We start from the raw sequence: 26,307 nt of genomic DNA on the forward strand, positions 1-26,307 counted from the left end.
GGCACTCAAGATATTTGCTCAATGAATGAATGACTTGGCCGGGCATCCCTGACAACATTTGGCAGGGGCTTGCCTTGCTCAGCCAGTTTAGGCAAGCTCTCAAGTCTTCAGAGCCACGCAGGGGCTTCTCCAAGGTAGAGGAAGACAACGATTGGCTCCTTCAGCTCCAGCGGCCTAACAGACTGCAAGTGGAGAGCGGTAGGGACCAATGGTTGCCGGCAGGAGGCGAGGCCTGCCACGCTGCAGCGGTATAACCATGCGGCCAGCGCGCGTATCTTTCCCCGCGCTGAGGATGGCTGCAGCATCCCTTCTAACCACGCTGGTCACCAGACTGCTCCAGTCAGCGCAGAGTGGCCGCCTCCACCATCGCCCTTTCCACCTCTCGGCAGTGCGGTAAGAGGGTCGGCGGGCTGGGTCAGCGAGGAAAACCAAGGGGAGCTGAGCGCCAGCCCGCCTAGGGACGCCTTTCTTAAGCATCTCGGTCCCGGGCTATGGTAGCCAGAGAGAGGGATGTGGCGGGGCGACATGGCAGCCCAGCCTGGCCTCAGCGTACCGCTAGGGCTCTCGCTCGGCAATGCGGGCTGAGCCCGGGAGCCCGCCTTTCGGAGGGAGCCGGTCTCTGGCAAGCTCCGGGCGTTGTCCTATCTCGAGGCCAGTCCGCCGGTGGGACGGGGCCCACGGTGTGGAGCAGAGGTGCAGGCGTGCTCTGGGGGCGCCACGATTTAAGTGGGAGCATACAGAAGTCACCGGCCAGGACCGACCTTGGCCGTGAAACCAAGAGCTGGAAAGCCGAGACGTTTGGGCGAGCGCGGGTAAGAGTTGTAAATGAGCAGCCTTCAGCGACCCGCCCCTTACCGGAACCCTAGCGGTGGAGACGGTTAGAGCAGTCTGATGAAATCGCCCACAAGCTTTGCTCGCCCGGTACCAGCACTTCCCTCCTCCTCCAGGTTGTGGATGCGGCTCCCGCTGCTCTACAAGCTGCCCCTTTCCCTCCCAAGAGAATAAATGTGCAGTGGTCACCAGAACTTTGACTGCAGCCCGCCTGGAGTTGGTCAGTGCCAGATCGAGTAAACTGAGGTGGTGAACACCGAAAGAGAAGAGGGAAAGCTCTGTTTGAGTTTTCTTAGGGAGGTTATAAATATTTCATGATCTTCCTGGACCACAAATTCCCATTCTAAACGTAGATTGAAGAGTTTGGGGGGGAGGGAGAGCTGTGATTTCAGTTCCCTAAATCTATGCACCCTTTTTCCTTTCAGTCTTTAGAGCTTATTTCTAACAGCAGCCCCTTTATCCAGGTACTGTGCTAGGCTGTGCATTATTCAGAGATGGTAAAAAACAGTTCTTTCTTAAGTGGAACTTCCCTACCTGTCAAGAGGCAGAACAGTGTGTAATTTCCACACTATTAGAGATGTTTTCCAAGGTGCTGTTGGAGCACAGAATGGGGATTAATGCATTAAAAAAAATATATTATTTGCCACTTCCCTGGTGGTACAGTGGGTAAGAATCCACCTGCCAATGCAGGAACACAGGTTGGATCCCTTGTCGGGGAAGATTGCACATGCTATGGAGCAACTGAGCCCGTGTGCCACAACTGCTGAGCCTGCCAGTTGCGATTACTGAAGCCCGCAAGCCCTAGAGCCTGTGCTCCCGGGGCCACAGGAGAAGCCACACAATGAGAAGCCTGCGCTTGGCAAGAAAGAGTAGCCCCTACTTGCCACAACCAGAGAAAGCCCTCAAGCAACAATGAAGACCCAGCACAACCAAAAATAAAATTAATTAACATAAAAAATATTAATTTATTTGGCTGTACTGGGTCTTAGTTGCGGCAAGTGGGATCTAGTTCCCTGACCAGGGATGGAACTGACCCTCTGCATTGGGAGGTCGGAGTTCTAGCCACTGGACCACCAGGGAAGTCTCTAATCCATTGTTGGAAGATTTCCGGGGAGACATTCAAGGATTTTCTTAGTCTGACCCTGATCTGCCTTTCTAGCCCCATCTTTTATTACTTTCTGTTCTCCTCCCTCTTCCTCCCTTCCTGAGTTCTGGCCACATGTGGTTCCATGACTGAAAAGAGATTTATAACGAGCTTCCAATTTGTAATCTAAAGCACTGGAACAGTTTGCTCACACTGTCTAGTAACCAGTGTCCTCCTTTCACTTTTCTGGATGACTAAGTTTCCACACCTCTGAAGGCAGTAAGTACATTTAGTATTCAGGGTTGCTAGTTGGTAAAATTAAAATATCTTTTTAAAAATATAGGTCTGCATGTATTCCTTTGGGTGGGTGGGTGGGGGTAGTGTGAGAGTTTTCATGGTTAGAGAGATAGTATTGTAGACCAGGGAGTATAGAAAAAAAAAAAAGAACTTTGGAGGCAGAAGTTTGTGTTTGAATTTTGTTACTATTGTTTCAATTTCTTGTTCTGTATAATAGGCTTATTATAATAGTCCCAAGTAACTGAGAGTAACGTATGTAAAACTCTAACTGAAATGTCTAGTGTTTAATAAATGTAGAGTTCCATCTCCCTTTGTGTCTTTGTTCACTCATTACTGACTAATAAGTAGATAACAGAACTCTTTCCAAAATAAGTTATGATCATGAATTGTAAATTATATCTGATACTAATTTTTCATGGAAAATCTAGTACTGTAACCTATTGAATTAGAAAAGTGAAGATGCTACTGATGGATTTTGGTTTTTAATTTTATTTGGACAGTCTTTTCTAGTCTGTTGATTCATAATTTTAAGGGAAATTTTTCTAAACACATCTGTGAAAGCACTTCTAAATAAGTGTTAGCTAATATGGTTAATACATTTTGGATTCCCTGTGGGGCTAATTCAGTCTCCATTTCCATTTATTCTAGGGTAGCAGTAACTTTATCTGCCCTTCGGCAAAAAAATTTAAAAAGTTGAGAAATTAGGTAATGACGCCCTCCTAGGACTGTGTTTCACATTTGGCAGAACTGTGGTCCGAGGAGGAGGGCTAAAACAATTATATTATGAACAATACTTAGTGCATTGCGGCTTTGTTTTGGTTCTTGTTACTGTTTGACTTTTTTTTTTTTTAAACAAATTGGCATAACATCCAGAACTTGCCTCTGAAACTTGGAACACTGGTTTCTCCCAGAACCCTGTGTCCTTAGCTTTATTATATCATGCCTAGCCCAAATGTGCTGCTACCATTTTCTCTTAACTTTACTGCTTTCAAAAGGAACTTTTTAATGAAGTGAAATCTAACTTCACTCAATATTTTTGTAGATCCTTATGAGTATATAAATAAATAAATGTATCTATTGTATTGTTAAAGATGTGTTTCTGTAAATCTAACCAACAGAAGAGAATTAGAAATTAATTTTTAGTTAATATATATGCTTAGCACTTTATCTTATTTCATTCAATATAAATTACTGTCCTAAACCCTCTTAAACTAATCTTTCACTCTATTTCTGTCCCAGGACAGGTATTTTCAGTATTATCATAGATCAAGAATGTTGCCAGGGATACTTGTATCAGCAAAGCCCTTTGAAGAAGTTCCCTTCAGCCCTAAATCTGAAATGGATTTGTAAATATTAATGTGTTTTCCTTAATTTCCTTAATATACCATGAATATATATGAAATGCTGTTATATATTTTACACTATACTAGTATCATCACGTAAAATCTAGGTAAAAGCATTTGGTTTGCTATAAAATTGTGATATCTTTTAAAAATGTTTATTTTATTTATTTATTTATTATTTATTTTCCAGGTCTTAGTTGCTACATGTGGGATCTTAGTTGTGGCATGCAAAATCTTAGTTATGGCATATGAGATCTAGTTCCCTGACCAGGGATTGAACCCAGGGCCCCTGCATTGGGAGTATGGAGTCTTAGCCACAGGACCACCAGGGAAGTCTGTTGATATCATCTTAATATCTCAAAAGATGGAAATACAGATTAATATAAGATTTAGATATAAAATTACTGCATTACATCTAAGACACTGAAACTTGGTTTAAAGTAGGTATTTAATCACAATGCAACTTAAAAGCAGGTATTGAAGACGTAGACTGTTAGAGCTTTAACATTTTTAACTAACAATGTCCTGGCAAATTGATTATATCTGACCATACAAAATATCCAGTACCTTGATGTCATCCCTGAGTATTAAATATGTGCTGTTAAAAAAAACATGCGCTATAAGGGGAAATAGATTGTTGCAATATTTCAAAGAATCATATTCTTAATTAGTGTTAAGTTGAGCATTCCTTATGACACTGGGGACAAAAATCTGAAGGGAAAGTCTTGTTTTCAGTGGGAGTCCTTTTTCTTAAGGTACACCTTCTTGTCCTACTTGAAGTAATGTGAACTTTGCTGTATGGATATATGTGGAAATAAGAAAGCCAGGAATCTTCCACACTGGAACCCAGGAAGAGCTACATAATCAGTTGTTATTAGGGAGAAATAGGCTTTCAGAGATTTGAACATATTTTGAGGGACTACAGGTTCTTCTAGATCTGAGTTGTCTCATTGTCCCCCAACAAGCAGTTTCTCATCCCTGTGGTTCTAGTGTGTGAATGTAGATCAGAGAGAGGCTCTTACTGATCTAGTCCCCTACCACTACTCCTGATGCATAAGCTTTTGCACCAACTAGACTGCAGGCCAGCCTAGAAATTGTTGTTCTGGGCATCAGATACTCACTCCTGGTGTGTCAGCTGTGGATGGGGTATTGAGGTCTTGTGGTAGAGCACACTGCCATCTATGGGATGGATTCGTCCTAGTCCCCCTTCCAATCCCTATTCTTTTTTAAAAAAATTAATTATTTAATTTTTGGTTGTGCTGGGTCTTGCTTGCTGTGTGATGGCTTTCTCTAGCTGCTGCAAGCGGGGGCTACTGTTCATTACGGTGCACAGGCTTCTCATTGCGTGGCTTCTCTTGCTGCAGAGCACAGGCTCTAGGTGTGCGGGCTTCCGTAGGGGTAGCTCATAGGCCATAGAGCGATGGCTTCCTAGCTGTGCCACATAGGCTTAGCTGCCCTGAGGTATGTGGAATTTTCCTGGATCAGGGACTGAACCTGTGTCCCCTGCATTAGAAGGTGGATTCTTATCCACTGTACCACCAGGGAAGTCCACAATCCCTATCCTGAAAAATCTTTTCGAGGAAGAACTATGGAGAGCAGTTGTTGTTGTGTCTGACTTTTTGCCACCCCAGGGACTACAGCACTCCAGGCTTCCCTGTCCTTCACCGTCTCCTGGAGTTTGCTCAGACTCATATCCATTGAGTCGGTGATGCCATCTAACTATCTCATCCTCTGTTGCACGCTTCTTCTGCCCTCAATCTTTCCCAGCATCAGGGTCTTTTCAAATGAGTTGGCTCTTCCCATCAAGTGGCTGAAGTATTGGAGCTTTAGCTTCAAGCAGCAGTCCTTTCAATGAATATTCAGGGTTGATTTCCCTTAGGATTGACTGGTTTGATCTCCTTGCAGTCCAAGGGACTCTCAAGAGCCTTCTCCAGCACCACAATTCAAAAGCATCAGTTCTTCAGTGCTCAGCCTTCTTTATGGTCCAACTTTTACATCTGTAAACGACTACTGGAAAAACCATAGCTTTGACTATGGACTTTTGTCGGCAAAGTAATGTCTCTGCTTTATAATATGCTGTCTAGGTTGGTCATAGCTTTTCTTCCAAGGAGCAAGTGTCTTTTAATTTCATGGCTGCAGTCACTATCTGCAGTGATTTTGGAGCCCAAGAAAATAAAATGTGTCACTGTTTCCACTTTCCCCCCTTCTGTTTGTCATGAAGTGATGGGGCCACAACCTTAGTTTTTTGAATGTTGAGTTTTAAGCCACCTTTTTCACTCTTCTTTCACCCTCATCAAGAGGCTCTTTAATTCTTCTTCGCTTTCTGCCGTGAGGGTGGTGTCATCTGCGTATCTGAGATTATTGATATTTCTCCCAACAATCTTGATTGCAGCTTGTGCATCATCTAGCCCAGCATTTCTCATGATGTTCTCTGCATATAAGTTAAATAAGCAGGGTGACAATATACAGCCTTGACATACTCCTTTCCTGATTTGGAACCAGTCTGTTGTTCCATGTCCAGTTCTAACTGTTGCTTCTTGACCTGCATACAGATTTCTCAGGAGGCAAGTCAGGTGGTCTGGTATTCCCATCCCTTTAAGAATTTTCCACAGTTTATAGTGATCCACACAGTCAAAAGCTTTAGTGTACGTAGTCAATGATGCAGAAATAGATGTTTTTCTGGAATTCCCTTGCTTTCTCTGTGATCCAACAAATGTTGGCAATTTGGTCTCTGGTCCTTCTGCCTTTTCTAAACCCAGCTTATACCTCTGGAAGTTCTCAGTTCACATACTGCTGAAGCCTAGCTTGAAGGATTTTGAGCATCACCTTGCTAGCATGTGAAATGAGTGCAATTGTGTAGTAGTTTGAACATTCTTTGCTGTTGCCCTTCTTTGAGATTGAAATGAAAACTAATTTTTCCAGTCCTGTGGCCACTCCTGAGTTTTCCAAATTTGCTGACATATTGAGCATAGCACTTTATCCAGGTCATTAAGACCTTTTTAGTTTAGTTCTTCTGTGTATACTTGCCACCTCTTCTTAATCTCTTCTGCTTCTGTTGAGTCCCTACCCTTTCTGTCCTTTGTACTTTCCATCCTGCATGAAATGTTCCCTTGATATCTCCACTTTTCTTAAAGAGATCGCTAGTATTCCCATTCTATTATTTTCCTTTATTTCTTTGCATTGTTCACTGAAGACTTTCTTATCTCTCTTTGCTATTCTCTGGAACTCTGTATTCAGTTGGGTATATCTTTCCCTTTCTCCCTTGCTTTTTGCTTCTTTTCTTTCCTCAGCTATTTGTAAAGCCTCCTCAGACAACCACTTTGCTTTCTTGCATTTCCTTTTCTTTGGGATGGTTTTGATCACTGCCTCCTGTCCAATGTTAAACCTCCGTCTGTAGTTCTTTAGGCACTCTGTCTACCAGATCTAATCCCTTGAATCTATTTGTCACCTCCATGGTATAATCATAAGGGGTTTGATTTAGGTCATACCCGGATGGCCTAGTGGTTTTCCCTATCTTCTTCAATTTTAGCCTGAAATTTTGCAGTAGGTATTGTCCAGTATATTGTTTATTGGTTTAATTGCATAATATCATTTAAATATTTAAAAGTCCGTATAAATTAAAAGCCAATTCACTAACTGGGAAATGATTCGAAACATATGACTAGATGCTAACACGGGCAAAATATAAACTACAAATTGCATATAAGCATAGAGAACAAACTAACATCATAGTGGTGAGAGATCAAATAAAACATTGCAAATTAACGACTTTTTTTTTTTGCCTACAGTTATCAGACATCAGGAGGCAGGATGGTATGGCATTAAGAACCTAGACTCTGGATTCAGAAGAGCCAAACATGACATCTAGCTTATGTCAAGTAGTAGTTATCAGTTACTTAAATTCTCCAAGTTTAGATTAATGGTAGTAACTATTTCAATCAATTTTATTTTCCTAAATATGTAGCTGGACACAGATTTACCCCTTGAACCTCTCCTTCAGATTTCAGTTGTCCCTTGATTAGGAACTATGTAGTCTAATCTAAACTTTTAGTTTGGGAAAGTTTTTTTTTTTTCCAGTTTTACTCAGAAGTAATTGACATACATCACATCCTTAGTAACTCAGTGATGAAGAATCCACCTGCAATATAGGAGACACATGTTTGATCCCTGGGTCAGGAAGATCCCCTGGAGAAGGAAATGGCAACCCACTCCAGTATTCTGCCTAGGAAATCCCATGAACAGAGGAGCCTGGTGGGCTACAGTCCATGGGGTCTCAGAAAAGTCAGACATGACTTAGCAACTTAACAACAACAATTGACATACATCTCTGTGTAAGTTTAAGGTATACTGCATGATGGTGTGATTTACATACATTGTGAAATGATTACCACAATAGGTTTAGTTAAAATTAATCATTTCATATAGATATATGTTTTTAAAAAATATTTATTTCATCTTTGGCTGTGCTGGGTCTTTCTTCCTACATGCATTCTTTCTCTAGTTTTGGCGAGCTGGGCTGCTCTCTAATTGTGGTGCTCCAGCTTCTCATTGTGATGGCTTTTGTCTTGTTGTGGCCCATGGGCTCAGTTGTCCTGTGGCATGTGGAATCTTCTGGACCAGGGATCAAACCTGTGTCCCCTGCATTGCAAGGCAGATTCTTAATCACTGGTCACCAGAGAAACCCTCATATGGATATTGTTATAAAAATAAAAAATATAAAAATTTTCCTTGTGATGAGAACTCTTAGGATCTGTTATTTTAGCAAGCGTTCTCTATATTATACAGCAACGTTAACTAAAGTCTTCACTGTATATAGTACATTATGTCCCTAGTGCTCATTAATCTTTTTTTTTTTTTTTTTTTTTTTTTGCTCATTAATCTTATAACTAGAAGTTTGTACAGTCATCCTTCAGTATATGAGTAGGATTGTTTCAGGAACCCCAAGGATACCAAAATTCCCAGATGCTCCAAGTCCCTTATATAAAATGGCATGGTATTTGTATATAACCTATCCTCCCATATACTTTAAATCGTCTCTAGATTGTTTATTTATAATACCTAATACCATGTAAATGCTGTGTAGATAGTTGTAAATACAATGTAAATGCTATGTAAATAGTTGCTAGGTGCAGGGCAAATACATATTTTGCTTTTTGGAATTTCCTTCCAAGTATTTTCAACCCATGGGTTGGTGAATCCTTGAATAGGGAACCAGTAAATAGAAGGGCCCACTGTGCCTTTTGACCATCTTCTTCCAATTCCTCCTCCCCTTCTACCCAAAGTTTTTGGTATTTAATAACACTTTTGTAGTCTTTATTTATTCTTTACAAAAATTCAAGCTATTTGTTTTTGTGATTCTATTGCCTTCTGCAGAAATGAAGCTGTTATCATTTCTGGAAGGAAACTTGCTGAGCAGATCAAGCAGGAAGTGCGGCAGGAGGTGGAACAGTGGGTGGCATCAGGCAACAAACGGCCACACCTGAGTGTGGTTCTGGTTGGAGAGAATCCTGCAAGTCAGTCCTATGTCCTCAACAAAACCAGAGCAGCTGCCAGCGTGGGTATGTGTCACTCTCAGACCCCAACTACTGTTAAATTTGAGATTTAATCTGAGGCATACTCTATTGTAACTTATGATTCTTTTTTCTGCTTAGAAAACCCAAACAGAGGAGGCTAATGTGATTCAACTGAATCCAAATATTTGTCAGAAGGAAACCAGACTGTATGTTGAGGAGGAGGTTTATAGACTAGGACTGGGGGAGGATGATTGGTTTCTCGGTGTCTTCTGGAATGTAATCTAAATTCTGATATAGTCTAACTTTGATAAGTGACCTTGAACACCATTTACATCTGCTTTCCTTGAGCAATGAGTCTGTGACTAAAGTATTTGAGCATTTGGTTGAGGAGACCTCAGTGATGTGGCCTAGAATACAGTCATGGGTTTGCAGGAAATAACTCTAGCTTCTTTGAAATAGGCTGTGGTTTCTCCACCAATGGGTTCCAAAGCCAATTAAATCATACAGTTTAGACGTGGTTGAAGGTTTGGATGCAGAAGGAGCAGGTCTGAGTGATGGGAGGTTTGGGTTCTAGGTCTTACTGTATTGAAGACTGTGTGGCCACAGATCAGAGGTGAGCAGGTTCAGTTGTGCCCCTGCCTGCTTATCTGTGGGTCAGTGGTCTGAGCACTGTGTGACTGTCCTTCTGAAGGGCTGTGAAACCACTGGACCGTGGGCCCTTGGCATACTCTGTTCCTTATCACTGAGGATTGAGGCTTCCTGCCCTCTTCATTGAAAAACCTTTAGGGTTTCCCTAGTAGTTCACTGGTAAAGAATCTACCTGCTAATGCAGGAGACACAAGTTCAGTCCCTGATCTGGGAAGATCCCATGTGCCATGGACCTGCTAAGCCCATGCACCGCAACTATTGAGCTTCTCCACAAGAGAGGCCTTGTTGCAATGAGCCTGCACACTGCCCCCAGAGAGCAGACCCCACTGACCGCAGCTAGAGAAAAGCCCACGCAGTAACAAAGACCCAGCATAGCCAAAAGTAATTATAAACAAAACTATAAAAGAAAAACCTTTAGAACCTCTAGAAACTAGTAAGCTATGGCTTTCTAAAACTTTGGAATGGGAGGTAGCATGGTATAGTGGAAAGAACTTGGACTTTGGAACTGCAAAGACTGGCTCTGTCACTAGACGGCTTATATTTCAGTTTCTCTGAGCCTTGTCTATAAGATGAGGTTAATGAAGATTATGTAGAATAATACATAGAAAGTATCAAGCTAGTACTCTTTTAGTGTTTTGTTTGAGAGGTTACTCAAGGTTACCTGTGAGCCTGTTCAAGCTTTCCAGCTACCAGGGCGGTTGTGATGATTAAAAGCCTCGCTGATAGCATGGCAGGTAGTGTAGCCTTGCTTCAGTAAATGCCTCTATTTTATTTTATTCTTTTATTCTTTGAATACATTTGCCTAAAAATTTTTTAGAAGTTTTTATTGGAGTATAATTCTTTCTACAGTGTTGTGTTACTTTCTTCTTATAGCAAAGTGAATCAGTCATTGTTCTTCAGTCACCAGTCGTGTCCAACTCTTTGCGACCCCATTGACTGCAGCACTCCAGGCCTCCCTGTCCCTCACCATCTCCCAGAGTTTGCCCAATTTCATGTCCATTGAATCAGTGATGCCATCCAACAATCTCATCCTTTCGCCCCCTTCTCTTCCTGCCCTCAATCTTTTCCATTATCAGGGTCTTTTTCAATCAGTCAGCTGTTCACGTCAGGTGGCCAAAGTATTGGAACTTAAGCATCAGTCCTTCCAATGAGTATTAAGGGTTGATTTCCTTTAAGATTGACTGGTCTGATTTCCTTGTTTTCCAAGGGACTTTCGAGTCTTCTCCAGCACTACATTTTGAAGACATCAGTTCTTCTGCACTCTGCCTTCTTTATTGTCCAGCTCTCACATCTGTTCATGACTACTGGAAAGGCCATAGTCTTGACTATACAGGCCTTTGTCAGCAAAGTGGATGTCTTTGCTTTTTAACACACTATCTAGGTTTGTCATAGCTTCCCTGCCAAAAAATAGTAGTCTTTTAATTTCATGGCTGCAGTCACCATCCACTGTGATTTTAGAGCCCAAGAAGAGGAAATCTGCCACTGCTTCCATCTTCTCCCCTTCTATTTGCCATGAAGTGATGGGACTGGATGCCATGATCTTAGTTTTTTTAATATTGAGTTTTAAGCTGGCTTTTTTACTTGCATCCTTCGCCCTCATCAAGAGGCTCTTTAGTTCCTCTTTGCTTTCTGCAATTTAAGTGGTATCATCCACATATCTGAGGTTGTTGATATTTCTCCCGGCAATCTTGATTCTAGCTTGTGCTTCATCCAGCCTGACATTTTGTATGATGTACTCTGTGTATAAGTTAAATAAACAGGGTGACAATAAACAGCCTGTCGTACTCCTTTCTCAATCCTGAACCAGTCAGTTGTTCCATGTCTGGTTCTAACTGTTGCTTCTTGACCTGGGTTCAGATTTCTCAGGAGGCAGGTAAGATGTTCTGGTATTCCCATCTCTTTAAGAGTTTTCCACAGTTTGTTATGATATACACAGTCAAAGGCTTTAGCATAGTTAATGAAGCAGAGATAGATTTTTTTCTGAAACTCCCCTGCTTTCTCTGTGATCCAGTGAATGTTGGCAGTTTGATCTCTGGTTCCTTTGCCTTTTCTAAACCCAACTTGAACATCTGAAAGTTCTTGGTTCATGTAGTGCTAAAGCCTAGCTTGGAGGATTTTGAGCATAACCTTACTAGCATGGGAGTGCAATTGTCCAGTGGTTTGAACATTCTTTAGTACTGCCCTTCTTGGGAATTGGGATGAGGATTGACCTTTCCCAGTCCTGTGGCCACTGCTGGGCTTTCCAAATTTGCTGACATATTGAGTGCAGCACTTTAATAGCATCATCTTTGAGGATTTTAATAGTTCTGCTGGAATTCCATCACCTCCATTAGCTTTATTGGCAGCAGTACTTTCTAAGGGCCACTTGAATTCACACTTCATAATATCTGGCTCTGAGTGAGAGACTACACCATCGTGGTTATCTGGGTCATTAAGATCTTTTTTGTACAATTCTTCACTGTGTTCTTTCCATCTCTTCTTGATCTCATCTGCTTCTATTAGGTCTTTACCGTTTCTGTCCTTTATTGTGGCCATCTTTGGATGAAATGTTCCTTTGATAGTTCCAATTTTCTTGAAGAGATCTCTAGTCTTACCCTTTCTGTTGTTTTCCTCTGTTTCTTTGCATTGTTCATTGAAGAAGGCCTTCTTGTCCCTCCTTGCTATTCTCTGGAACTCTGCATTTAGTTGGTATACCTTTCCCTTTCTCCATTTACATTTAAGGTAATTATCAATATGTGTGTTTCTATGACCATTTTCTTAATTGTTTTGTGTTTTGTTTATTTATTTTGGCTATGCTAGGTCATTGTTGCTATGGTCAGGCTTTCTTTAGTTGTGGTGAGTGAGGGCTACTCTCTTGTTGTGGTGTGTGGGCTTCTCATTGCAATGGCTTCTGTCATTGCAAAACATGGGCTCTAGGGTGTGTGGGCTTCAGTAGTTGTGGTACATGGGCTGAGTTGCCCCATGGCATGTGGGATCTTCCCAGACCAAGGATCAAACCAGTGTCCCTTGTATTGCAAGGTAGGTTCTTAACCACTGGACTGGGAAGCCCCTTGGGTTTGTTTTTGTAAGTCTTTTTCTTCTCTTAAGTTTCTCATGAAGAGGTCGTTTAGCATTTGCGGTAAAGCTGGATTGATGGTGCTACATTAACTTAGCTTTTGCTTGTCTGTAAAGCTTTTGATTTCTTCACTGAATCTGAATGATATCCTTGCTGGGTAGGGTAATCTTGGTTGTAGGTTTTTCTTTTTCATCACTTTAGATATATCCTGCCTCTCCCTTCTGGCCTGCAGAATTTCTGCTGAAAAATCAGCTGATAACTTTAGGGGATACTCTTGTATGTTATTTGTTGTTTTCCTCTTGCTGCTTTTAATATTTTTTCTTTGAATTTAATTTTAATTAGGTCAATTAATATGTGTCACAATGTGATTCCTCCTTGGGTTTATCCTGTATGGGGCTCTCTGTGCTTCCTGAACTTGGGTAGCTATTTCCTTTCCCATGTTAGGGAAGTTTTTGACTATAATCTCTTCAAATATTTTTTCAGACATTTTCTCTTTCTCTTCTTCTTCTGGGACCGTTATAATTTGAATGTTGTTGTGTTCAATGTTATCCTGGAAGTCTCTGAGACTGTCTCCACTTCTTTTCATTCTTTATTCTGCTCCTCAGCAGTTATTTCCACCATTCCCTCTTCCAACTCACTTTTCCATTCTTCTGCTTCAGTTATTCTGCTATTGATACCTTCTGCTGTGTTTGTCATTTTAGTTATTGTGTTATTCATCACTGTTTGTTTTCTCTTTAGTTCTTCTAGGTCCTTTGTAAACATTTCTTGTATTGTCTCAATCCAAGCCTCCATTTTTAAAAATTTAATTTTATTTTTTAACACCAAAAACATGTTGTATTGTGGTATAGCTGATTAACAATGTTGTGATAGTTTCAGGTGAACAGTGAAGGGACTCAGCCATACATATGTATGTATCCATTCTCCCCAAACCCCTCTCCCATCCAGGCTGTCCATGCCTCGAATTTATTTCCAAGATTTTGGATCATTTTACTATTATTTCTCTGAATTCTTTTTCAGGTAGATTCTATTTCCTCTTCATTTATTTGGTTTTGTAGGTTTTTACCTTGCTCCTTAATCTGTAACATATTTCTCTGTTGCCTCATTTCTGTTGAGGAGTAGGACTATGTTCCTCTTGCTGGCTGTTTGGCCTGAGGCATCCAGCACTGTTGCTTGTGGGCAGTTGGGTGGACCTGTGTCTTGGTGCTGAATGAGGACCTCTGGCAGAGCTCATGCCAACTAGTATTCTCTGGAGATCTCTGGTGGTCCAGAAGCCTGAACTTGAAGCTCCCACCACAGGAACTTCTGACCCACAGCCTGGGAACCATGATCCCACAAGCCATGTGGCATGGCAAAAAAAGGAAAAAACCAGACAAACAAAGCCCAAGGCAAATAATAACAAAACTGGAACAAATATACAAAAAAAGAAAACAGACAAACATAACCCTCAACAAATAATAAAAAACAAATCCAAGTAACCAAAAAACAAACCAGTAAACAAACAACAACAACAACAAAAAGAAAAAACCAAGGGAAACAAAAAACAAGAAGACACCCAAACAAACAGGAGAGGCCCCAAACCAAAACCGATAATAAAAACAAACCTAAGCTAAACTAAGATCATGGCATCTGGTCCCATCACTTCATGGCAAATAGATGGGGAAACAATGGAAACAGTAACAGACTTTATCTTTTTGGGTCCCAAAATCACTGCAGATGGTGATTGCAGCCATGCAATTAAAAGACACTTGCTCCTTGGAAGAAAAGCTATGACCAACCTAGATGGCATATTAAAAAGCAGAGACATTACTTTGCCAACAAGGTCCGTCTAGTCAAAAGCTATGGTTTTTCCAGTAGTCATGTATGGATGTGAGAGTTGGACCTTAAAGAAAGCTGAGCACCTAAGAATTGATGCTTTTGAACTGTGGTGTTGGAGAAGACTCTTGAGAGTCCCTTGGACTGCAAGGAGATCCAACCAGTCCATCCTAAAGGAAATCAGTCCTGAACATTCATTGGAAGGACTGATGTTGAAGCTGAAACTCCAATACTTTGGCCACCTGATGCGAAGAACTGACTCACTGGAAAAGACCCTGATGCTGGGAAAGATTGAAGGTGGGAGGAGAAGGGATGAGGATAAGATCATTGGATGGCATCACGACTTGATGGACATGATTTTGAGCAATCTCTGGGAGTTGGTGATGGACAGGGAAGCCTGGTGTGCTGAAGTCCATGGGGTTGCAAAGTGTCGGACACGAGTGAGTTACTGAACTGAAACTGAAAGCTAAACAGAAAAGAAAAAAAAAAAATCAAAAAAACAAAGTAAAAGAAAAGCTCTGTGTGTGCTCCTTTCACCAGGGTCTGTTCTTGAAGCTGGCCCAGAGCACATGTGTCATCTCAGGCTGACTGGAGCATAGGCTTCCATGGGCATGTCTGCAGGGGCTGGAGCAACTGGAAGAAGCCTTGGAGTTGGGCAGCGCTCTGCCTGCCTGGACCCATGACTCATGGAGGCTTTGAGCGGGGCTGGAGCTTGGGTCCACTGGGACCCCAGCAGCCAGAGGAGGCCTTGGTGGAGGTGTGGCTCAGGCCTGGAACCCCAGCAGGCTTGCCAGGGCCTGAGCATACTGGGGAGACCATGGCTTGAGGGGTGAGTAAGCCTGTCACACCTCACCCAGCTGAGGCTGCTGGGCAGGCGTGTGCTCCCATCACTGCCCGAGGAAGCTGGGTTGGTGGGCAGCGAAAGGTTCTGCAGTGGTGGCCCCACCCTTCATATGCCACTCAACAACGGTGCCTTGCTCCCACTGTGGCCCAAGACCCTCCCCCCACCAACACCCCAGGCCATCCCCTTACCGCCACCTCCGTGGATCCACCCCCCAAATCCCACTCTCCAGCACCCCGCCCTCCCCACCGTGAGGCACACAGACTGGGTGTGTGAAGGGCTGCAGCGTGGACTATATGACAGGCTCCACTCTGTCCTGCCCCCACACACTGGCTGCTGCGTTCCCCTCCCATCCCGAGGTCCCCCTGAGGTCCCTGCCCTCCCCTGCTGACCCCCTACTGTGAGCATCCTTCCCCGAGTGTGGGATTGTTTCCTTCCCCCAGCTTCCCCCAAGGGTGCCGGTCCTGTCCTGCCTCCACTGCTCCCCTCCTCCTTCCCACCCCCTACCTGGGAAGGGTGCTAAACAGAAAAGAAAAACAATTTTTTTCTTTCTGAAAAAAAAGATTGCGCTGGGACTCCTCCCATCCCCCTGGGTGTCCAAGGCCCTCTACCAGTGCCCAGTATGCACTCCATAAGAACTTCTCTGATGCACTTCTGACACACCATGAGGAGACGTGAACTGTATGTACTCCTATTCTGCCGTCTTCCATAGTCCTATTTTTTTTTTAACCTTGAAAATTTCTTATAGGAATCAACAGTGAGACCATTGTGAAACCAGCTTCAATTTCAGAGGAAGAACTGTTGAATTTAATCAATAAACTAAATAATGATGATAATGTAGACGGCCTCCTTGTTCAGCTGCCTCTTCCAGGTGAGATTTATATAGCACTATTTAAAATGATTTCTGAGGCGTGGAGAGGCTTGTTTAGTTTATACAATTGGCTCCTCATGTGCATTTGTCTTAAACAAAGGGGAGGTAAACTCAAGAGAGTATGTTGTTAGATATGGGACAGAGCTACTCAGGATACCAATTACTCCCTGAGTTGGTATTGAGGTCGTAATCCAAAGGACAGTGGAGGGAAGCAGTTTGGGGAGGACAAGAGGACATTGGTTTGGTCTTGGCATTTGGCTTTGCTTGATGTGTGTTCCTGATGCACAGATGAATAAGTTATGGGGTGAGTTATAGAAGGGGAATGGGTTTTTACCGCAAACCAGGTAAGCGGGGGTCAAGCAGTGCTAACTATGTAACAGTGACTTGACCACTGCTCTGATTTCTTTTTCAGAGCACATTGATGAGAGAAAGGTCTGCAATGCTGTTTCTCCAGACAAAGATGTCGATGGCTTTCATGTAATTAATGTAGGGCGAATGTGTTTGGACCAGTGTTCCATGTTACCAGCTACTCCATGGGGTGTGTGGGAAATAATTAAGCGAACTGGTAGGTATATCCATCTCAGTATTATCAAAACATACTTACAAAAGGGTAAAAATTCCTACAGAACAAACAGTGGAAACCCCTACCTCAGATCATCTAGTCCTACTCCCCAGAGCCTAACTCCCTTAGCAGTTGCCTATAACTGTTTTTGCTGCTTAATCCAGAAAATTCTGAAGGAAACTTAAGCTTTGATAGTGGTGATAATGTACATTCATGTAACATTTTGCAGTTTATGTTTCCTTTTAGCTTTCACTATGTGTAGCAAGTGATGGTTCAGTTGACTGATGAGTCAGTTAGCTAGTGATTTCCTTCATTATCACAATTAGAGTCACATCCTAAGGTGTCCGTCTTCCTTTTTCTTAGGTGCTCTAAGATAATCTGGCACTATGTGAAACGCAAATATATTTATTTTTCATAGGCATTCCAACCCTAGGGAAGAATGTGGTTGTGGCCGGAAGGTCAAAAAATGTTGGAATGCCCATTGCAATGTTACTGCACACAGATGGGGCACATGAACGTCCCGGAGGTAAGAACATTGCTCTCAGGAGGGTGTCCTCCTCTCCCTTGTGAGAGAAACTTGAGAGACTGCCCTGTGGATGCTTGGAAGTGTTTGTTAAGCCTTATTTGTCTTTGTTATAATTTTGTTAATAGGTACTTGGGGAGTAATCTTTGTAGAAGAAGATGTACTCAGTGTTACTTGAGAGTTAATTTATATTCACTAGTATGCAACTAGTTCAGAAGTAGATATGTCTCAGAAATTTGAGTTTTGAGTGTAAGCGTGGTTATAGACAATTAGAATTTTCAGTTATGGCTTTGATAGTTGGAGCTAAGAGGTATAACATCCTGATCTGTGCCATTTGATAGGAAAAAAAGATCTTAGACCATTGCAAAGGATTGAATTAGTATGACTGTAATGTGTCATCATTATGTCAAATTCTATTAATTTGAGAAAAACTCTCAAAGTTTTATGTGATTATCATAATATGACCATACATGATTATATCACAGATAAAATATATCAGAACTAAATATTTCCACATATCTTTCAGTACACTTTTAAGAAAAATCCTTGAGTAATTCTAGTGACATTTTGTTTAGAAAGACTGTTAAAAAGGATAAGGAATAAATTTAATGATATATGACTCCAAAGGGTAGAGCTAGGGTCAACAGGTAAAAGTTACAAGAAATTGAGTATTAGTTTTTTTTTTTTTTTTTTAAATGACAATTGGCTGCCCAGAAAGTATGATGTAAGATTTGTCAATTATTTTTTCAGATGTCTTGAATTTCTGGCATGGTTTGCCTAGTTGAGATCTAATCCATTCCTAGCTTTGATTCTGAAATCAAGACATCTGTTTTTTAACTCATAGGTGATGCCACTGTCACAATATCTCATCGATACACTCCTAAGGAGGAGCTAAAGAAACATACAGCCCTTGCAGATATTGTGGTCTCTGCTGCAGGTAAGAGCACCAGGGAGGGGGTGGAAGTACCTTGCTCAGAGGATGAAGATGGACCTCTTATCTTCGAATTTGCCTGCTGCCCTGTCGTTTTATTCCATATTCCCCTGCTAAGTCGCTTCAGTCGTGTCCGACCCTGTGCGACCCCATAGACGGCAGCCCACCAGGCTCCGCCGTCCCTGGGATTCTCCAGGCAAGAATACTGGAGTGGGTTGCCATTTCCTTCTCCAGTGCAGGAAAGGGAAAAGTGAAAGTGAAGTCACTCACTCGTCCGACTGTTAGCGACCCCATGGACTGTAGCCTACCAGGCTCCTCCATCCATGGGATTTTCCAGGCAAGAGTACTGGAGTGGGGTGCCATTGCCTTCTCTGCTATTACGGTTAGTATTTTTTAAATTTTTATTGTGGATAAATATTCCTCAGGTAAGACTTATCCTGTTAACCATCTTAAAGTGTACAGTTTTGTGGCTTTAAGTACATTTATACTATACCGTCACTACCATCCATCCTGGAGACAGAGGATTGAACATCCATGATTAAAAATTTTTATCGAAAATAATTATTTAGTCATTCATTTTTTGACTAATTAATAACATTCACACAGTTCAAACTTTAAAAAGATACAGAAAAAAGATATAAAGTGAAAAAACTCCCTCAGCTTGGACCACGGCCACCTGATTCCCTTCTCCATAGGCAACTTATCATATTTGTCCAGATACATGCTATACACTTAAGCAAATGACACACACGCCTTTTTAAGACAGTGTGTACACTTAGTCACTCAGTCATATCTGACTCTTTGCCACCCCATGGACGGTAGCCATCAGGCTCCTCTATCCATGGGATTCTCCAGGCAGGAATTCTGGAGTGGGTTGCCATTTCCTTCTCCAGGGGATCTTCCTCACCCAGGAATCAAACTGGGGTTTCCTGCATTGCAGGTGGATTCTTTACCAGCTGAGCAACCAAGGAGGCCCTTTTTAAGGCTAACTAACGGTACATATTATTCAAATTCCATGCTTTGTTCACTTAAAAATGTATCTTGAAACCTACTGACTAAATAATTTCCCTCCATCAAAGGCCAACCCAACAGCCTAAAGAAGCTTGTAGTAATCTCCTCCATCTACAAATCAGCTCTTACTTGTCATTACTGCATTGGCTCTTTCCATGTGAAACCCTGTAATACCAACAATCATTTTATGTATATAAGCCAGTTCATTAACTAGACTGCAGGCAACTTGTGGAAAGGAGACTTGCCATATAATATAATGCTTTGTAGCTAATAAACCCTTAGTAAATGTTCTAAAGCAAGGAATCATCAGTGAATAACAAACAAAACCAAATAATAATGATATGGCTTGGGATATAAAATATAACTTTTAATTTACCCTATTCATTTCTTAGTTGGTTTATTAGTACTCCCAAGCTTGAAAGTACTTCCAATATAAAAACTTCCTGCAATGTCTTGCCCTTAGTGAACAAGTACATGCATTTTACTTCTTTGATAATTTCCTTCTCTAAATTTTCCAAAACCCCTATTATTTGGATATTGAGTCTTTTGGACTAATCCTTAGTATTGTCCCTTTTTTTTCGCTTTTACTGTTCAATACTTGGTCTTTTTCCCTTCTGGGGAGCTCAAATTTTACCAAATCAAGGTATAAAATTATTCTGAGGCTTTGTTGAGAGCAGCGATGTGATCAGTGAAAGAATCTAAAGTTGTATCCCATACTATTCCACCTAACAACATTGTGTGCATCTTCAAGATGTTAGGATGTTTAAGAGAAATCCGTAAATTCTGATCCACCCTCTTAGGAGATTGAGAATGCACATTAACATAAGAAAGACTGAAAAGTCTGGCTTTAAGAACTTTTGAAACTACCTTGAATACAGAATTTCCAAAACTTAACCGCAGGACCTTTATTTTTTAAAAACTTGTATTAACATCTCACAGAAGATAAGTGTTCTAATGAAGAGCTGAAAGGATGCAAAAAGATCTCTAATTTGCTCAATTCTGGGTTCCAGATTTTAACTCTACAATCCCAGAATATCATCTAACCTCCAGGAGTCTCAGTTTTTTTAGGCTAAATCTTTTTAAAGTCTTATATATATTAACACCAAAGATGACTATATATTTAATTGGAAAAGTATGTAGTACAGATTTCCTTTTCTCTCCTATCTCTTTTTAGTTCATTTGCTCTTAATAAATGTGTTTAAGTTTATTCTATTTTTTGAAATGGCAAAGCTCAGAGTACTTTTCATAACTGTTTTCAGATTTCTGCAAATTTTTTCGGTCCAGGTAACCATACAACTCAGAATGGTCCTCTAGTTTATGTTCTTATCCCAGAAAAATTATTAATCTCCACATTTACTATAAAAAAGCCTCTAGATGATGAACTTTATGTCATTCTATCTTTGGGGTTGTTAACAGAAATTCTTTTTTATGTTGCTGTATTTGGAATAAAATTTTCATCAAAAAAAAATTTACTGCCAGAAGTGACAAAAAGTAATTCAAAGGGGTTTTATTCAAAAATGAAAATGTTTTTCTAATTGTTGTTCACTCAAGTCATGTCCGAGTCTTTGCAACCCAATGGACAGCAGCACACCAGATTTCCCTGTCCTTCACCATCTCCCAGAGTTTGCTCAAATTCATCTCCACTGAATCGGTGATGCCATCCAACCATCTCATCCTCTGTCATCCCCTTCTCCTCCTGCCTTCAGTCTTTCCCAGCATCAGGGTCTTTTCCAATGAATCGGCTCTTCACATCAGGTGGCCAAAGTATTGGCGCTTCAGCTTCAGCATCGGTCCTTCCTTCCAATGAGTATTCAGGACTGATTTCCTTTAGGATGGACTGGTTGGATCTCCTTGCAGTCCAAGGGACTCTCAAGACTGTTCTCCAGGACACTTTGAAAGCATCAATTCTTCGGTGCTCAGCCTATTTTATTGTCCAGCTCTCACATATGTACATTACTACTGGAAAAACCATACCTTTGACTAGACAGACCTTTGTCAGCAAAGTAATGTTTCTGCTTTTTAATATGTTTAATAGGTTTGTCATTGCTTTTCTTCCAAGGAGCAAGCAATTTTTAATTTCATGGCTGCAGTCACCATCTGCAGTGATTTTGGAGCCCAAGAAAACAAAGTCTGACACTGTTTCCATTGTTTCCCCATCTGTTTGCCATGAAGTGATGGGACCGCATGCCATGATCTTCATTTTCTGAATGCTGAGTTTTAAGCCAGCTTTTTCACTATCCTCTTTCACTTTCATCAAGAGGCTCTTTAATTCCTCTACACTTTCTGCCAAAAGGGTGGTGTCATCTGCATATATGAGGTTATTGATATTTCTCCTGGCAATCTTGATTCTAGCTTGTGCTTCATCCAGCCTAGAATTTCACCTGATGTACTCTGCATATAACTTAAGTAAGCAGGGTGACTATATACAGCCTTGACATATTCCTTTCCCAATTTGGAACAAATCCGTTGCTCCATGTCTGGTTCTAACTGTTGCTTCTTGACCTGCATACAGGTTTCTCAGGAGGCAGGTAAGGTGGCCTGGTATTCCCATCTAAGAATTTTCCAGTTCGTTGTGATCTACACAGTCAAAAGGTTTAGTGTAGTCAATGAAGCAGATGTTTTTCTAGAATTCTCCTGCTTTTTCTATGATCCAATGGATGTTGGCGATTTGATCTTTGGTTCCTCTGCTTTTTCTAAATCCAGCTTATACATCTGAAGTTCTCAGTTCATATACTGCTGAAGCCTCACTTGAAGGATTTTGAGCATGTGAAGTGAGTGCAACTGTGCAGCAGTTTGTACATTTCTATGGCATTGCCCTTCTTCGGGACTGGAATGAAAACTGACTTTTTCCAATCCTATGGCTACTGCTGAGTTTTCCAAATTTGCTAGCATACAGAGTGTGGCACTTTAACAGCATCACCTTTTAGGATTTGAAATAGCTCAGTGGAATGTCATCAGCTCCACTAGCTTTGTTAGTAGTGATGCTTCCTAAGGCCCACTTGACTTCACACTCTAGGATGTCTGGTTCCAGAGTATTTATTAAATATTTGCCTAACCTTAGTCAAAGTATACTATCCTCACTTAAGGGGAAATGGCTCAACTGTTATGGACGGAACTGTGTCCCCCCAAAGTTCATATGCGGAAGCCCTAACTCCCAATGTGACTATGAAGCCGGGGCTTTAAAGAGGTCATTAAGGTTAAATGAGGTCCCAAGGGCGGGGCCTTAATCCACCAGGACTACTGTCCTTATAAGAAGAGGAAGACACACCAGGAATACACAGGCACACAGAGGAAAGGCCATGTGAAGGCCACAGCAAGAAGGCAGCCACCTGCAATGCAAGCCAAGGAGAGAGGCCTCAGAAGAAACCAAATCTGTCAGTTAGTTTTGGACTTCAAGTCCCCTGAAATGTGAGAAGAAAAATTTCTGTTGTTTAAGCCACCCCATCTGTGGTACTCTATCATAGCAGGCAGAGCAGACTAAGACACCAACATCTCAGAAAATACATTCCAAACTCCTCTTACCTGGATATGCATATCTCTCTAACTTGCTGAGGTGTCAGAGCAAAAATAAAAAAAAAAAAACTTCTCTTGAAACCGCTGAATACTGCTTTGAACTGGGGAGGAAAAAAAAAAATTCCCCTAGGTTTGACCATAAAGTCAAAGCTGCTTACAAAGATGAGAGTTGTGGTTGGAATACCAATTTCTGGCATTCCATTATATATTTGATGGATAAATGTTATTTCTACAGCCTCAAAATATTTCTGTTTACTATATGAAGTTTAATTGTTTCCCTGGTTGATAGTTTTTATCAGTTTTTGTAAAACAAGCTAATTCATTCTTGCAGGTATCTTGAAATTGATAAGAATCTTACAGGTGGAATATTCTTTTCAGTACTAAATTGGTCATTCCTGTCTCCTTTTCTAGGTATTCCAAATCTGATCACAGCAGATATGATCAAGGAAGGAGCGGCTGTCATTGATGTGGGAATAAATAGAATTCAAGATCCCATAACTGCTAAACCCAAGTTGGTTGGAGATGTGGATTTTGAAGGTAACTTTTTAAAATATAAAAATCAATAAATACTACTTTTATTGGACAATTAGGGCAGACTATTTATTTTTTCTTTAACTTTTAAACTTATATTACCTTAGTTATTACCATTTATTATCATTTTTACCATTATTATTATCATTATTACCATTTATTATCATGCTTTCCATGATAATTAAGAGAGATCTTTTAAGAAATTATAGTCATTCTAGAATTTTAGGTGTTTGTATCATCAAATTATGGAGAACAAATATAAAGTTTTCAGGGAATTTCTTTCTTCCCTTTAGGGTTATTCTGTAATGAAAATAAGACTTTTAATAAGTCTGAAAATTTAATGAAGTGATTTTTCTAAACCATTGAGTCTCCTAAAAAGTATTACAGACTTCTTCTTTTCATACTGAGAGGAGCGATCTGACTTGCAATATTAAAAGTCCAGGAAAAAGCCATATTACTAAAATTTTGGAAGTCGCTGATAGATTTCTCCTTTCAGTTCTGAGTTTATCTGAATTTTATGCTGATAATTCTGTTTCTAGCTTTCTGTTTCTTCTCAAGCAGTCAGACCCAAGCCTAGGTATCTAAGTAATTTTTCCCTTTAGATTGGATTAAAAAAAATCTTTTTACTTTCCAGAAAATTACTTTGCTTGGTGCTTTGGGCAAACAGTATAGTTAAGTAAGTAGAATAAAATTAAGAACGTATTGTAGGCAGGTTTTAATTGAAGTAATCCTTATTATTATTATAGTTACACTTCCATACAGTTACCTACTGAGATGTTTCTTTATAAATTTGTTTAATATGGAGGAAAAGTATGGCTGGTTATTTAAGTATATTCACTGAACAACTCTGCTTATTATATGCATGTTATTTTATTATTGGTGTTTTTTTTGGCCACACCGCACAGCATGTGGAATCTTAGTTCCCTGTGAGTGCTCAGTTGCTCAGTCGTGTCTGGCTCTTTGCAACCCCATAAACTATAGCCCACCAGTCTCCTCTCTCCATGGGATTTTCCTGGCAGGAAAACCAGAGTGGGTTGCTGTTTCATCCTCCAGGGGATCTTCTGACCCCGAGATTGAACCCAAGTCTCCTGTGTTGCCTGCATTGCAGGCAGATTCTTTACCACTGAGCCACTGGGGAACCCCTTAGTTCCTTGACCAGGGATCAAACCTGTGCCCCCTGCAGTGGAAGCTCAGAGTCCCAACCACTGGATCGACTGGGAAGTCCCTAAATGTGTGTTACTTTGTTAGTATGTTCAAAGGCCCTTGTTCTTGGGTAATGTAGATGTGATTTTTTTTTTTTAATGAGTTTGAGGCTTATTGAGATGCTTATGTATATTATTGCTTTTTCTTTGAACGCTTCTTCCATGATATGTTAAAGTACATAGAGTTCCTTTGCCATAATTAAAGAGTTTACCTGTCTTATTTCTGTGTAGGAGTCAAGAAGAAAGCAGGTTACATCACTCCGGTCCCTGGGGGTGTTGGTCCCATGACAGTGGCAATGCTGATGAAGAATACCATTATTGCTGCAAAAAAAGTGCTGAGGCTCGAAGAACGGGAAGTACTGAAGTCTAAGGAACTTGGAGTAGCAAGTAATTAACTATTGTGTCTTCTGTGTCATGAACAGCATTCCAAGCCAGTTCAAGAGGAAAACCAGGTCAACAGAAATGCAATATTTTTTCTTTACTTACATGGCTTTAAACAATGCTTTGTATTTATTGTAAGCTTAAATGAATGGGTGTTTGCACACATAGCTCTGCGGTAACCTACCAGGGAGCATGCCACTATCATGCTGGGTCATGCGGTCCAACCAAGAGAAGCGTTAACCTAGAGATTAACAGGGAGGACCCTGTCACACTGAGAATGGCTGCTTAACTTTGTCAGGCCACTGCAGTTAAAATTTGTCTTCTTTAGAAAGGCAGTAGGCTCACCATTATACCACCAATGCTGCCCAAACTTGTCTTTTCTATGATTACATTTCCCAAGTGCTATTCCAATAATGAGTTGATACTCACTTTAGGTTCCAAACCTTTTGAGTTCAACTGGTCAAACCAAAGGAAAAATGTTGCTAGAGAAAATTAGGGAAAAGTTAAGAAAGAAATGATGGTAATTGCGTAGAAAAAAATTTACCCTAGTTTATATATGTATTGATGATAAACAGAAGGAAAACTGCATGTTAATCGTCTCCTAAGCTATCCTTTTGTGACTCAGTCATTGGGAAAATGTTTGGGGTTTTCTCATTTGCTATTAGCCCTTGTTTTATGTTCATTACCACTTGAGGTCTCCCCATCTTACTTTTCTAGGATTGAAAGGCTTATTTTATAAAGTATTTGTGTGTGTTGTCATATTTGACTTTTCCTCAAACTTCATTGTCAAATTTTTATACTATTGGAGGTGTCTGTATGGTTTCTTTAGTGTATCTTGAAACCTATTTTTGGAAAACATAACTTGGGCTTGATAATCATTAGGGCAGCTATATACAATTATGCAACTTACTTTTCCACCAAAGAACTGTCAACAGATGCCAGTTTTTCTCTGCTGCACCTGTTGGCTTTCCTTGATCGATTTTTGAGAGCGAGAGTTAATACTGAATTTAATCAGACTTTATTAAGGGACTTTTTTGCATCATTTTGATTTTTTAAATAAAACACTTCTGACTGATATGGAATGAGTTTCTGAAATACTTCATCTTTCTGCTACTATCTTCTTGTGACCTAATTTTTCTCATTGGATGTAATCAATTTAAATATTCCTATATTTGGTAACATCCAATCCTATGCCTTTAACAAATTGGTTTAAAGAGCTGTGGAGAAACCAGCCTAGTCCTTTTGATCGTACATCCCAAGCCAGAAGTTTCATCTGCAAGATTCATTTCCGTGGTTAGTCTTGTTCTGAGTATTTTAAACCATATGTTCAATTTACACAGGACTTCTTGATGTGTTTT

The 26,307-nt window shown here is 40.8% G+C and overlaps 1 protein-coding gene across 1 annotated transcript; it reads left to right on the forward strand.

Annotated features, from left to right (window-relative positions):
* Positions 1–279: 279 nt before the first annotated feature.
* On the forward strand, positions 280–26,026 carry MTHFD2 (methylenetetrahydrofolate dehydrogenase (NADP+ dependent) 2, methenyltetrahydrofolate cyclohydrolase). The gene is made up of 8 exons (XM_081595790.1): positions 280–393; positions 8,929–9,113; positions 16,173–16,295; positions 16,708–16,860; positions 17,276–17,383; positions 18,225–18,317; positions 23,247–23,372; positions 24,800–26,026. The coding sequence occupies exons 1-8, from the start codon at positions 293–295 to the stop codon at positions 24,961–24,963; spliced, it is 1,053 nt and encodes a 350-aa protein (XP_081451916.1). The 5' UTR covers positions 280–292; the 3' UTR covers positions 24,964–26,026.
* The last annotated feature ends 281 nt before the right edge of the window (positions 26,027–26,307 follow it).

This window comes from Giraffa tippelskirchi, chromosome 4 (genome assembly GCF_054371585.1).
Source record: "Giraffa tippelskirchi isolate mGirTip1 chromosome 4, T2T-mGirTip1v1.2.pri, whole genome shotgun sequence".
Taxonomy (NCBI): Eukaryota; Metazoa; Chordata; class Mammalia; order Artiodactyla; family Giraffidae; genus Giraffa; species Giraffa tippelskirchi.